Source organism: Chanodichthys erythropterus, chromosome 5 (assembly GCF_024489055.1).
Source record: "Chanodichthys erythropterus isolate Z2021 chromosome 5, ASM2448905v1, whole genome shotgun sequence".
Classification (NCBI taxonomy): Eukaryota; Metazoa; Chordata; class Actinopteri; order Cypriniformes; family Xenocyprididae; genus Chanodichthys; species Chanodichthys erythropterus.
In genome coordinates, this window is record NC_090225.1 from 33,991,319 (window position 1) to 34,005,043 (window position 13,725).

At 35.4% G+C, this 13,725-nt stretch overlaps 1 protein-coding gene across 4 annotated transcripts in view; it reads left to right on the forward strand.

The window, feature by feature from the left end:
- LOC137020243 (collagen alpha-1(XIX) chain) overlaps positions 1 to 13,725 on the forward strand; it is a 234,726-nt gene that overhangs the window by 98,778 nt on the left and 122,223 nt on the right. The window contains exon 15 of one of the 4 annotated variants that reach the window (XM_067385513.1): positions 6,259 to 6,383. The exons of the other annotated variants lie outside the window; for them this stretch is intronic. Within the exon in view, the coding sequence (XP_067241614.1) occupies positions 6,259 to 6,357 (99 nt within the window). The 3' untranslated portion in view covers positions 6,358 to 6,383. Of the gene's footprint in view, positions 1 to 6,258; positions 6,384 to 13,725 lie in introns of those variants that run through there. 4 annotated transcript variants of the gene reach the window in all.

The following is a 13,725-nucleotide window of genomic DNA, read 5'->3' on the forward strand; positions in this document are numbered from 1 at the left end:
CAGTATGCAATCAGGATGTGTGTGTGTGTGTGTGTGTGTGTGTGTGTGTGTGTGAAGGATGGTGTGGTGAAATGAACTCTCTCTGTGATACTGTAGACGGGTAATGTAGGTCAAAGCATTTCTCCTGAATGAGGAGGAGGCTTGTTCAATACAGTCCAGTTTAATTTAAAGGAATAGTTCACCTAATTGACTAACTGTAGGACTGACTTTGTTCCGTGAAACACACAAAAAAGAAATTTTAAGGCGTGAACTCTATCAATCTTTTCAATATAATAATAATAAATGTAAAATGTCAAAAAGCACCATGAAAGGATTAGTGACTCATATTCTGTATTCCAAGCAGTCTAAAGCAAAATGATAGCATTATGTAAGGAGCAAACAGAAATTCAATTCTTAAGTAACAGTCCTTAAGCTGTAGCTCTCTGCCATTAGGTTTGATTTTAATAGTTTGCTGTTTTAATGATGCCAAAATGTCCAACTTAACGTTTTGTGTGTTAAAGGTGCCATCGAATGAAAAATTTAATTTACCTTGGCATAGTTGAATAACAAGAGTTCAATATATGGAAATGGCATACAGTGAGTCTCAAACACCATTGTTTCCTCCTTTTTTATATAAATCTTATTTGTTTAAAAGACCTTCGAAGAACAGGCGAATCTCAACACAACACCGACTGTTATGTAACAGTCGGGATCATTAATATGTACGCCCCCAATATTTGCATATGCCAGCTCATGTTCAAGGCATTAGACAAGGGCAGCCAGTATTAACGTCTGGATGTGCACAGCTGAATCATCAGACTAGGTAAGCAAGCAAGAACAATAGTGAAAAATGGCAGATGGAGCAATAATAACTGACATGATTCATGATAACATGATATTTTTAGTGATGTTTGTAAATTGTCTTTCTAAATGTTTCGTTAGCATGTTGCTAATGTACTGTTAAATGTGGTTAAAGTTACCATCGTTTCTTACTGTATTCACGGAGACAAGAGCTGTCGTTATTTTCATTTTTTAAACACTTGCAGTCTGTATAATTCATAAACAACTTCATTCTTTATAAATCTCTCCAACAGTGTGTAATGTTAGCTTTAGCCACGGAACACCATCAAACTCACTCAGAATCAAATGTAAACATCCAAATAAATAATATACTTACGCAATTAGACATGTTGCCTGATGAACACTTTGTAAAGATCCATTTTGAGGGTTATATTAGCTGTGTGAACTTTCGTTTATGCTGTTTAAGGCAAGCGCGAGCTCCGGGGGCGGAGAGCACGAGAATTAAAGGGGCAGCAGCCTGAATTGGTGCATTTATAATGATGCCCCAAAATAGGCAGTTAAAAAAATTAATTAAAAAAAAATCTATGGGGTATTTTGAGCTGAAACTTCACAGACACATTCAGGGGACACCTTAGACTTATATTACATCTTTCGAAAACACGTTCTTCGGCACCTTTAAAGGGATAGTTCACCCAAAAAATGAAAATTTTGTCATCATTTACTCACCCTCATGTTGTTCCAAACCTGTATGAGCTTCTTTCTTCTGTTGAACACAAAAGAAGATATTTTGTAGAATGTTGGTAAATAGACAGTTGATGGCACCCATTGACTTCCATAGTAGGAAAAATAATACTATGGAAGTATAATACTATGGAACTATAGTTACCAACATTGTTCACAATATCTTCTTTAGTGTTCAACAGAAGAAAGAAACTCATACAGGTTTGGAACAACATGAGGGTGAGTAAATGATGACAATTTTTTTTTTATTTTTGGGTGAACTATCCCTTTAAGGCACTGTATTTGCTGACTATGGGCCAGATTTACTAAACGGGCAGATTAGCTCTTCTCTGCGGTGTCGTCTCCTCCCAGCAGCAACAATTGCAGTCATGTCGCAAAACGGGTTAAGACATGCTTTCTTAAATACTGGCACAAATACTAGTAAATTGACTAGCGCGAACATCGCATTGCGTGATTCATTTAAATACTCCCCTCCCATAAATTTTGCATCTCAAAGGGAAACTCCTACAAATGCATATGCAATAAGGTCAGCCACAAAAACAACTGTCCACGCATTTTGCACCGCTTGTCTTTAGTAAATCGCGACAGTAGATTTTTAAAACCCAAAAGACTGTTTGCACTGGCGCAAGCTGTTCGTAAATGTGGCCCTATAAAGGGTAAGACTTTCAACAATGACTTGCCTGATCCTCTCAATCTATTCTATGCCTACAGAAGACTTTGAATTTAGTCATGAACTTCTTTTGTGATGCTTTGTGAATACTGCTTTTTTGTAACAATATACAAAATATTGACTTAATTATTGGCTGATATTCACTAGTTCTTAACCAGATAAGATAAATCTGTAATTAATCAAATCTACTTGTTCTGCATAGTTTTATTTAGGAAGTATTGATTTATTAAATTAACAAATAATTATTAATTTTGTGATTCCAGATGTTTCAAGAACTGTATGTAATAATTAAAAAAAAAAAAAAAAAAACTGAGAGGAAAGGGCAATATGATTTTAATTTAGATTAGAGTTCAATGTTTTTATAACACATTTTTATATAACAATTTATTAATTTAAATACCTTTTGAGTCATTCAGCTCACTTGGAAGTTTGAGCCCCCTAGTTGAAAACCAATGGAACATGATATACGATATTTAATTGAGCCCGCTCATTTCTAATTATTAATTTAAAACAAACGTTTAATGTAATCTTTTGCAGATCTCAAAATGAAAATCTGTATTTTATTTATTTATTTATTTATTTCACAAAGTAGTTTTTTTGATGTTGGTCGTAATTGTTGGCTTATTGTTAATGCCCGCGATGTTGAGATTGGTGCATCTCTAATTTTTTCGAGGTCTGGATCTCCATTAATATTAATTATATTGGAAAATTTAATTAGTACATTCTGAAAAATGTCCTTTTGTTTTCCATTAATGAAAAAGTGAAATGGGATTGGAACAACACAATGGTTAGCTTTCTCTTTAAAACAGAAGCCAGAATGAAATGAGGCGCTGCTAAGGAGAGCAACAATTTAAAGAGCAGCAATTTTTACGCTTCTTCTGTCACGCACATTTGCTGACTGATGTTTGTATACAGTGAAGTTAATTGGCTAGATGACAGCAAATTGCCTGATTAGCATTTAGTCTTCTTTCATTGAGCATTTGGACCTTCTTTGATTACAGACTACAATAACAGTTGTCACACTAGCCTGCTGTGTGACTCCACTGCCTGACCTTGTTTGTTCAAGTTGGCTTGGAATCCTGGTCCAAGCGCTTCTCTGGCACCAAGCTTCGGTCTGCAGGGTCAGTCCAGTTGCTGTCCGGTAGGGTCAAGGGGTCGAACGATGTGACCTCATTATGGTTTCCAGTGATGACATGGTGTTTGAAGACTTTTGAACTGTATACTTTCAGACGGCTGCAGACCAGACGAGCTGGTTATGACCAATCAGGAGCTCTGGTTCTCCATTGACCCTCTTGCAAAAGGCATGATTGTTGTAGAGTGTGTTTATTTGTGTAGCCCTTTCCTTGAACTGTCTGTGAGGTCAATGAATATGTAAGTTAACACTTAGCCAATATAGTCATTCAGTCATGTAATTGTATTAGTGAAGGCAACACTTACTATAGAAGAAGGTCTGCTAGTTTTTCCTCCCTGCACATACTTCACTGGTCCAATGCCAGTTTACATTTGTGCATTTGTGCTTTATGCCACCGATTGGCGTGAGACATTTCCCAGATGGTGTGTGTGCTCTACTTTAATCTACTCTGCCCATCCTCTCGCTAAAGACCTGGAATACAATACATCCGGAGCTTTGAGAAAATCTCTAGTAATTTGAACTGAATCTGGATTCATAAAGTGTGGTCTTTCAAATGCACCGTGGGCTTTGCTGTATGTCACTCATCTACATTTTTTAGTACGAAATGCTCTGCAAAGTGCTCTAAAGGGTTACATTGAAAGGTCCTCAGTGAGCTGAGAAGAGAACTAATCCCAGAAAAGGGGCACAACAGATCTGCCTGTGAAGTCTCTAAGAGCCGTGACTGATTATGACCTGCTTTAAGATGGGAAAGTGTTTAAGACTCTCACGTTTGTGCATGCACAAGTGCACACACACACACACATATATTTATTCACAACGGTTATGCCATCACTGCACAGAGGAGGTTTGAATGCGTTTAGACATGCTCTTGTTCAAATTTTTTAATCAGTTTATTAAAAAAAAAAAAACTTTTATTCAGCAAGGTTGTATTAAACTGTTCAAAAGTCACTGTAAGGACAAAACGTTAAAAGGATTTTTATTTTAAAAATCCTAAGAATCCGAGGGGAAAAAATGGTTAGTTTTGACAAAAATTAAGCAGCACAACATAGTTTTCAACATAGATAATAGGAAAAGTTTCTTTAGCCACCAAATAAGCATATTTTTGTTAATTTATTTGGTAACACCTTACAGTAAGGTTTAATTTGATAACATCAGTCAATGTTAACATGAACTAACAATGAACAATACTTCTAAAGCATTTATTAATCTTAGTTGGTGTTCATTTCAACATTTATTAATACTTTTTTTTAAACTCAAAAGTTGTATTTGTTAACATTAGTTAAGGGTGCAATATGTAATATCTGCTAGAGGTCGCTAGAGGCCTATTCAAAACAAAGGCGTAGCTTGATGACGCCAAGTTTGAGCACAGAATCTTGTGGTCTTCACATCACAGCCAGTGGAAATAATTGGGATAGGACTCTGGAAGAAATCATGTTTATGGATGCGAGTATTAACGTTACTGTAGTATGAAGCAGAGCAGAGTGTTGTGGGAGCTGAACGAGGCCGCTGGAGCGATTGCGCAACACACGCCTCAGGAACAGCGGAACTGTTATTATGACAGTCGCCGGCGCTGTTTCCGTTTTTCCGGTCATGAGTATGAGGTAACACAGCTCAGTTTATCATATTAGATACATTTGAGTGTGTTGAAAATGTTATAACGTTACTCTTTGTGTGCGCTCAGTGGCTGCTGTGAGACACTGTTACACACTGCAGTAAGATAGATCAGTATTAGAATATTGTATTAATAAATGCTGCATGGCTTGTGTTGATAAATGGCATGCAATTCATTTTAAAACATTGTATGATGGAGAAAATGCTGTATTACTGTTACTAAAAATAAAGCCGCATCTGACTATGCTATTTTAGCTACTTCACAAAATATCAAAACAATTGTTCCCTTGCCTATTAAAACATGTAAATATTAAAGCGTCTTTGATGTTTCCATGGTTTCTACAAAATAAAACCGAAAACCGAGGATAATGCGGGTATGATAATTTTCTCACGATTTACAAATAGTTAAACATTTGGGATATTTTAAGTACTCAAGTGAACAAAATATATAACACTGGCCTAGTGGTTTTTGGATATTTTACTGCAAAATTCTTATATATTACACTGTGAGCTAACATGAACAATGAACAACTGTATTTTTATTAACTAACATTGACAAAGATGAATGAATTTTGTTAGAAATATATTGGTTACTGTAGTTGATGGTAGTTAATACATTAACTAATGTTAACAAATGAGACCTTATTGTAAAGTGCTACCAGTTATTTTATGTTTTTGTCTTTTGTGTTTGTATGTGTGTTGTGTATACTGTATAATTTTATGTTCTGAGATTCCCAAGTGAACGTTTTGTCATTACTAGCTCACTTCTGAGAACAATTTTGTTTCCAAAGTATAGCTAAGCAAACAGACACAAACATCAGACATAGTTTAAGGAGGAAATTGGACTCAGCACTAAATATAACATTCATTATGATTCATATCCTATAAAAAAAAAAAAAAAAAAAAAAACTTGAAATGACATTAGCACAAGTTGTTAACACTAATGAGCTCTTAATCGAAATAACATTACTGTAATGTCCTTTTTAAAAGTAGCGTTAGCATTCATTCTGGGTACGAGCAAACAGTGTCGAAACAAGGTTATTTTAAGGTGTATTTTGGCATTATAATAAGAAACATGGCTTACTTTCATTTTTGATATCCACACTGGCTCATGAACAGCACAGAAAAGGCTCACCCATGCCTGCCTGCTCTCCACACCTATTTACCATTTTTATATTTTGGTTGTGTTTTTAACTCTAAAACATGATGTGAAAAGCACTAAATCATCAGCACTTTACGCTCAGTAAAAGCTTGTACACATCTTCCTCTAATTCTACACACGTTCGTTTGGCTTCCCATAGTGTGCTTCATTCACTCTTTCCAGAACCTATTCATGGAACCAGATCGCCATCCAGTGGCCAATGGCGGAAACGGTTTTCCGGTTCGTCCTGAAGTGATCCGTGTAGAATGGATCAGAGGGTGACAAAATCATCAATATTGAGCCTGAAGACGTCAAACAATGCATAGAGTGAAATGTTGGAGCTCCATTTTGGCCAGAGCGAGCTGAAGCTCTGCTCTTGACTGTCAGGCATCTCTGTATGCGCATGGTGATAGTTAGATGTTTGGAGGGTTGAATAGTTGCATTGTGTGCCACTCAGAAGAGGGTGAACGTTAAGCTGCGTTTGAGAGCCTGCCAAGCAGCTGTCAGCTTTAGCGCTAACTATCTCTCTCTCCCTCTCTCCCTCTCTCCCTCTCTCCCTTACCCCCAGTAAACAACTGGAACAAATCCTGTTTTATTGAAGTTTTCATTGTGCCAGTATACCGTGGGTGAGCATTCTTGATTTGCTGGGTTTTTAAACCATAAGTGTTTTTAATGTTATTTTACTTAAGGTTTATTGTGTCAACATATAATAATGTAGTTACATACACCCTCTGACCTTACAATAAAACAGCCTTTTTTGTTGCTGTACCTTTAAGATATTTTTTTTTTTTTTTGCGTGTGTGTGTGTGCGTGTGTGTGCGTGTGTGTGTGTGTGTGTGTGTGTGTGTGTGTGTGTGTGTGAATGGCCCCTGTTGTGATTGTGAACTAAGATGGTACTTGAAGGTTAGCCAATTGTTCATCAGTGCGGTCTAAGTAGGAATTTATATGTAAATGTTAATGGATTCATGATCTTGATGTCACAACCGTAATGATGTCTGATTTTTTTATTTTTATTTATTTTTTTTATATCATGGCTCTGTTCCTGAGTGAGCTGCCTTGTTTTCATCCGTAAGCATCATCATAACTGATTTTGAACGCTCTACAAAGGCCTTTCAAATATCTTATTTGAGTAGAGTTAGCATGTTGCTAGGTTACCAAATTTAGGGTAACATATTCTATTTTAATTTGGTTGGACTAATTTTATCCATATTTCTTGGTATTTAATGATATTTGTCATAGTAACAGAGTGCAGCAGTCCACCCCCCCCCCCCCCCCCATACACACACACCATTTTTTTCAGCAGCCTTTGTTTCTGAACAAAAAAAAAAAATCCTATTTATTTTTACCCATAGGGGTTTAAAAAAAAAAAGGCTTTGTGAAAAAGTTTTAAGCCATGAACCAAATCAACCAGCTACAAGGTAAATCACATTACAGACTTTGATTTGAAGCAAAGAAGTATTTCAAAATCTGCAAAAAGACAAAGATACAAGATGTTTTCGTCGACTGAGAAACCAAAGACTGTTAGTGAGTTTTTGAAATGAGCGCATGCGTAAGAACAACCCCCCTCCTTCACAGCTCATTTCGAGGGAACGCCTCCCAAAACTCGTGCACAAGTATTGGAACACGAGTGTTTACCACCGGCATTCGCTGTGTCGTGTTTTTTGGATTCATTATGTCGGACTCACCGCAGGTAACTCATAATCTGCAGTTGTTATTCCTGTCTCCTGATAAAAACATTGCATGCGGCGCCTGTTGAGTGTGGAAAGTTACTGGAGCGCGCAGCCGCGCTCGTCTCTCACAAGGAACGTCACGGCAGTGATTGACAAGCCAGAGGGCCAATCGTTTATGCGATGATCGCGTAAACGATTGGCTGATGTTTTTAAGGCCCTACCTCATGCACAGATGATGTATATCAATATTATTCTTTTAAGTGCAACTAATAAAAAGTATTTTATCAGTTAGTAAAGACAGATTCAAGTAATATTGCAAAAATGTATAAAACAAAACATCCTCTTTAGCACCTTTAACAGCTTTAATGAGGGAAAGAACTACAATCCCATGAAGCATTGCGAATGACAAAGTAAAAATAAAAAAATAAATAATATATAAATTAAGATAAATTATATATATTTCTAGTTGGAGAGTGTAGGCAGACTGATTTGCTTCACTAAAAAGTTATTTTAGCACAATTTGCTTTGATTCTCTTGTGGAGATTTCTTTTCAGAATCATGGGTAATGTAGTTTTTCCACCGGGAATTCTGATAAACATGATTATTTAAAGGCACAATATGTAATATTTTTGGATTAAAATATCCAAAAACCACTAGAACAATGTTATATACTTTGTCGACTTGTGTACTTATTCCCTTTGAGTGCCCAGAAAAGTGCTATATAAATGTAAGGATTTTTTTTAAATTATTATTATTATTCCAAATGTTTCCAAGAATGTTTAAATCCAGAGAAATAAGCAATTTTAACCAGGACATGGATTGTGTCCGTGCGTCGCCTATCAATTACATACCTGCATTACCCTCGTTTTCCGGTATTATTTTGTAGAAACCATGAAATCACCAAAGACGCTTTAACATATTATGTGTTTTATTAGACACGGGAAGAACTGTTTGGATACATTCATCGCAAGAAAACTTATCATGTTATAAAGCTCAACACTGTAAGTCTTATTATTAAATCTAATTTTTTTCATAGTAGCCTGTGTTACTCTACATACGCTTCACAGGAAGAACCGGAAGCGGTGACTGCAGTATAATAAAAGTTCCGCTGCTCTTTATTTGTGTGTCATGCTCATCTCTCATTAGCAATTGCTCCAGCGCCCTCATTCAGCTCCAACGGCTTTCAGCCAAACCCTGCTTCATTCAGTAACGTTAATAATCTCATCCATGAACATGATTTCTTCACGAGTCCAGTCGGATACTTTTCCACCAGCTGTAGACAATGAAGACGACACCTCCCATGATTCCGCTAAATCAAGGCGTCATCAAGCTTCGCCTTTGTTTTGAATAAGCGACCTCTAGCAGCAAAAATGTACATATTGTGTCTTTAAAAAAAAAAAAAGTTGAAATAATGCAGGCTGATGGCTTCAAGAAAACAGGATGCTGCCTTACTAGGCTTAGAAACATGGTTAAACATTAATTCAGTGGTTAAAGGTGCAGTCTTGAAATCTGAAGGCTGTCAGTTCAGTTTGAATGCTAAGCATGTTTTTTGTGTTGTGGTTCATGAACTTAAGCAGTACTGTTATCATCATTGTGCCTGGAGCAAGTTACTTCTCCTCAGGTCGCTCCAGGGTGACTCAACCTGCCGTTCGCTTTAGATAAGAACGTGTCTGCTAAAACGCTTAACTGTATTGGACATAACGAGATCTTATTTGACTGTAATTCAGCAGTTCAGAGCACATCTAAAGCATCACAGAACTAAATCAACTGGAGTCAGAAATTGTACTACAGTACCCCAAAGGTGTGCTCAAAGCACAGCTCAAATGTTTTTTGAGAAGAAAACATCTGCAGAAGGGGGGCAACATTTCAGAATTAATCTTAATTATAGAATTAATTAGCTATGTTTGCCTGCTGCTGGTAGACAGTTGAGATAATTGCAAGTGTCTGGCAATTATGAGTGTTGAGATGGGAAAGGTTAGCATCTTGTATCCTGGTTTGACCGAGAGGCTGATCAAAGGTGTGTGTTGGGAATGTCTCACTCTTGCCAGCTTTTCATCAGTCAAAGGCCAGACATCAGTCGCATCAGTTCCAGATAGGGAGGGTGCCATGGCAACCGCTGGGATGCTGTGAGATGATGCTTTATTCTTCGCTCATGTATTTGTATGTCCAGATCAAGTACATTATTTCCAGTTATATAAGGGGCTTTGCACGTTTGTGTGTGTGTGTGTATAATATATATACCTCACAATGAGCTCTAGCTAGAATCCTATTGAAAATTCTATCCTGATTTGGAGTCGATCCTAATAGGAATTTTCTTTCAGGATTTTCAAATGAGATTTATTAAAAAGCTTATTTCATAACGTTACTGTTAAGATTCCCAATAGGATAAAAGCCCCAGCTGAATATCAAAATGAATTTAAAGAAATTCTTTCAGTGGTTTTAAATCTGCAGCAGCTCCCAGAGCAATTTCCTTTCACTGTCCCGTGGCAGGACCTTATTGCAGTGTCTTGTGTTCCTATACCTGTATGGTTCTGATAATGATTACGCAATATCCAATAAGACTAAGAATCAGTAATGATCACAATCTTCATTTTATCCAGTAGGATTTTATTTCATTCTTACAGGATTCTTACTTAATTCTGTTAAAATTGGTTCCAATATATGGTATCAAATCCAGTATAGGAACGTTGTACACATTCCAAATGTTTTTTGACTAGAGACATCCTCATTTTTATGTGAATAACTTATATAAACTGTGGGCATATACATCTATTTATACATCAAATAAATGCAGCCTATTATTTATATATAGGCCTATTGGGTACAGTACATAAATTTCCACAAGGAAAATTTATTTTTATTTATTTATTTATTTATTTATTTTATTTTTATTTCAAAAGGAACAGTGTACATTAATCAACATTCAGTTAGATGTAAATATACAAAGTTAGCCCTAAGGCTAATATAATCCTGTAATAATCTATACAAGGAGCCCTGTTGGATACATAATTATAATATTAAAGGTTAAAATTAACTGATTTGTAGGCTACTCGTTTTGAATGACAATTATGTTTCTACTCGTATATGTATATATATATATATATATAATATATATATATATATATATATATATATATATATATATATATATATATATATATATATATATATATATATATATAATATATATTTAAATGGTGGCTGTTATAAAAACATGAATTTATTCAGACATTAAATATTAAAGAACAGGTTAAATTAAAATACAATGGATATGCAATATAGTTCATATATTTATCAAAATGCTTCTCTCTAAGTTCATCTTTCTAGTTGACTAACAAGTTTATTTTGGACATTGAATGGCTTTTCTGAGGTAAATGTGTTGCGTGACTTTAACAAGCTGTTTTATTGACGTCTTTCCGCAGTTGAAACATTGAGTGATTACATTAGACATGAAACACATTCCACGTTCCTTCTGATGTTCAGTCATGTTTATTTTGTGCTCTAACTAGTCATAAAGAAGAAGAGATGATCAGTTTGTGTGCACCAAAACCGTATTTATTATTTGAATTTCATAATAAAATTGACTGAATTTGAAAGCTGCGACTTTGTTTCATGACAGAAGTAACAACACATAAAGCTTATTATGATTTATTGGATGACGGGTGCTACAAAGCTTTGTTCATTCATTAACTAAAAACATATTGATTCTTGCTATTTATGAATCGACATTGATTCTTCAAAATGAGAATCGATTAAAATCGAGAAATTTATTTATTTATTTTTTTGCCCAGCCCATATAAACTGTTGTGTGGGTCTGACTATCTGTCTGTGGCCATAATAGTTGAGTGTGAATCGCCAGCACACACAACCTCTTGTGTGGCTCCCAGATGAGTCACGGTGACACCAGTGGTGGAGCACAAGATCAATTGGCACAAAAGAGACTTCATTTCATCAGACATCACTAGAGGAGCAACCTGTAACCATGGAGACAAGACACAGGCTGGTGGCTGCCATGTCCTGTAGTAGCGCGTTTCACGGGGTTTCACGTTGCATTTGAGCAGTGCAACAACATCAGGTCTGTTGAAGAGTGTCTATATACAAATGCATCCACAAAATATTGTGGGTAACTGTAATGAGTGATAAGTGCTAAATTGCATGAGGTTTTATTTTTTGCTGCTTGTTCTGCAGATTTTTAATTACACCATTTTTAGAGAAGCCACTCTGTTTGCTTCCAGGACATTCTGAGCTTGACTGTAAGTGGAAAAAGAACATAGGAAAAAGACTACATGGAAATGCAATAAAGAAAATATAGACAATTTCTGTAGCTGTGTTCATAAACTAAGTGCACTGTCTACCTAGAGAGCATTTTAAGGCATCATATGTGTACTCAAGAAGCCCAAAGGTAGAAAAATCAACATTATGCTATATATATATATATATATATATATATATATATATATATATATATATATATATATATATATATATATATATATATATATATATATATATATATATATATATATATATATATATTATATATATATTATATATATATATATATATATATATATATATATATATATATATATATATATATATATATATATTAGGGCATTCAATCAATTTAAAATTGTAATCTAATTAATTACATGCTCTGTGATTAATTAATCTAAATTAATCGCATACATCATTTTTGCTGTGAAAGTATTAAATATTTCAATTTAAATGAATCAATGCAGGGTTTTTTCTGGGTCAAAAATTCGGTGGTGACAGACATGGTCATCCACACAAACAGTAAAAAGTGCCCTAACCACGTGATCTGTGAGCCTGATACTGACAGTAAATTACTCGTCACTCTCACTGTAATTCTTTCTTGCCCTCTTTGCAAAAAAAAAAAAGTGATTTTATAGCTTTGTAAGAGAAGATGCTTTTTTGCTAAACCTGAAAAGTATTAAAAAGTAGCATTTTATATTAACTAATAAGCACACTTATGTCTCATTTCAGAGTTGTTCGAGTAAATGATTCATTGTAGACCATGTGGACAGATCAGTTGTTGTCACGATTCATTAAAATGAATTTGTTCAAATGAGTCATTAGGTCGCAAATTGGACATTAGCAGACGTTGACGCGTTGCATGTGAATCGCAACTGTTATTAGGACATCGCAAAAGATTTGTCAACACAGAAAACACTTCACCACTGGATAGGATTTTCTTTTTGTTTACTGAAAGTGTGGTTTATGTCAGCTGCACGTGCAGGGCGTCTGTCAAAGAAGATGAAGTGACGTTCTTTTGAGCACTATTCACACCAACGGTAATTCAGGAAAAACATTCTCCGAATGCGCCTCGTGAAACATGGATTCGGTCTTACGAACTTTTAGCATTGTGTCAGTTGATTTAGATATTATGTGTGAGGTAGAGAGAGTGTAAAGATGGTGCTTACTTTGAGAGAGCTCGCGCGCACGAGGGAAGAGCTCTCTACTTGTTCTGTCCGTCAGCGCAGCAGTCGTCTCCCTCCATTTTACAGTCGAATGGTGGCTAGAACGGCTCCAGGTTCAAAGGTCAATACAGAATGGATTAATCTGCGTTATTTCTTTTTACGCGTTATTTTTTTTCTCAGATTAATTAATCGAAATTAACACGTTATTTTGACAGCCCCAACACAATATTGGTAAGGTGGTCATAATGTTATGCCTGATCTATATATATATATATATATATAGATATAGATATAGATATAGATATAGATATATATATATATATATATATATATAGATATATATATATATATATAGATATATAGATATATATATAGATATATAGATCAGGCATAACATTATGACCACTTTACCAATATTGTGTTGGTCCTCCTTTTGCTGTCAAAACAGCTCTGAACCATCGAGGCATGCTGTGGTATCTGCACCAAGATGTTAGCAGCAGATCCTTTAAGTCCTGTAAGTTGCGAGGTGGAGCCTCCAT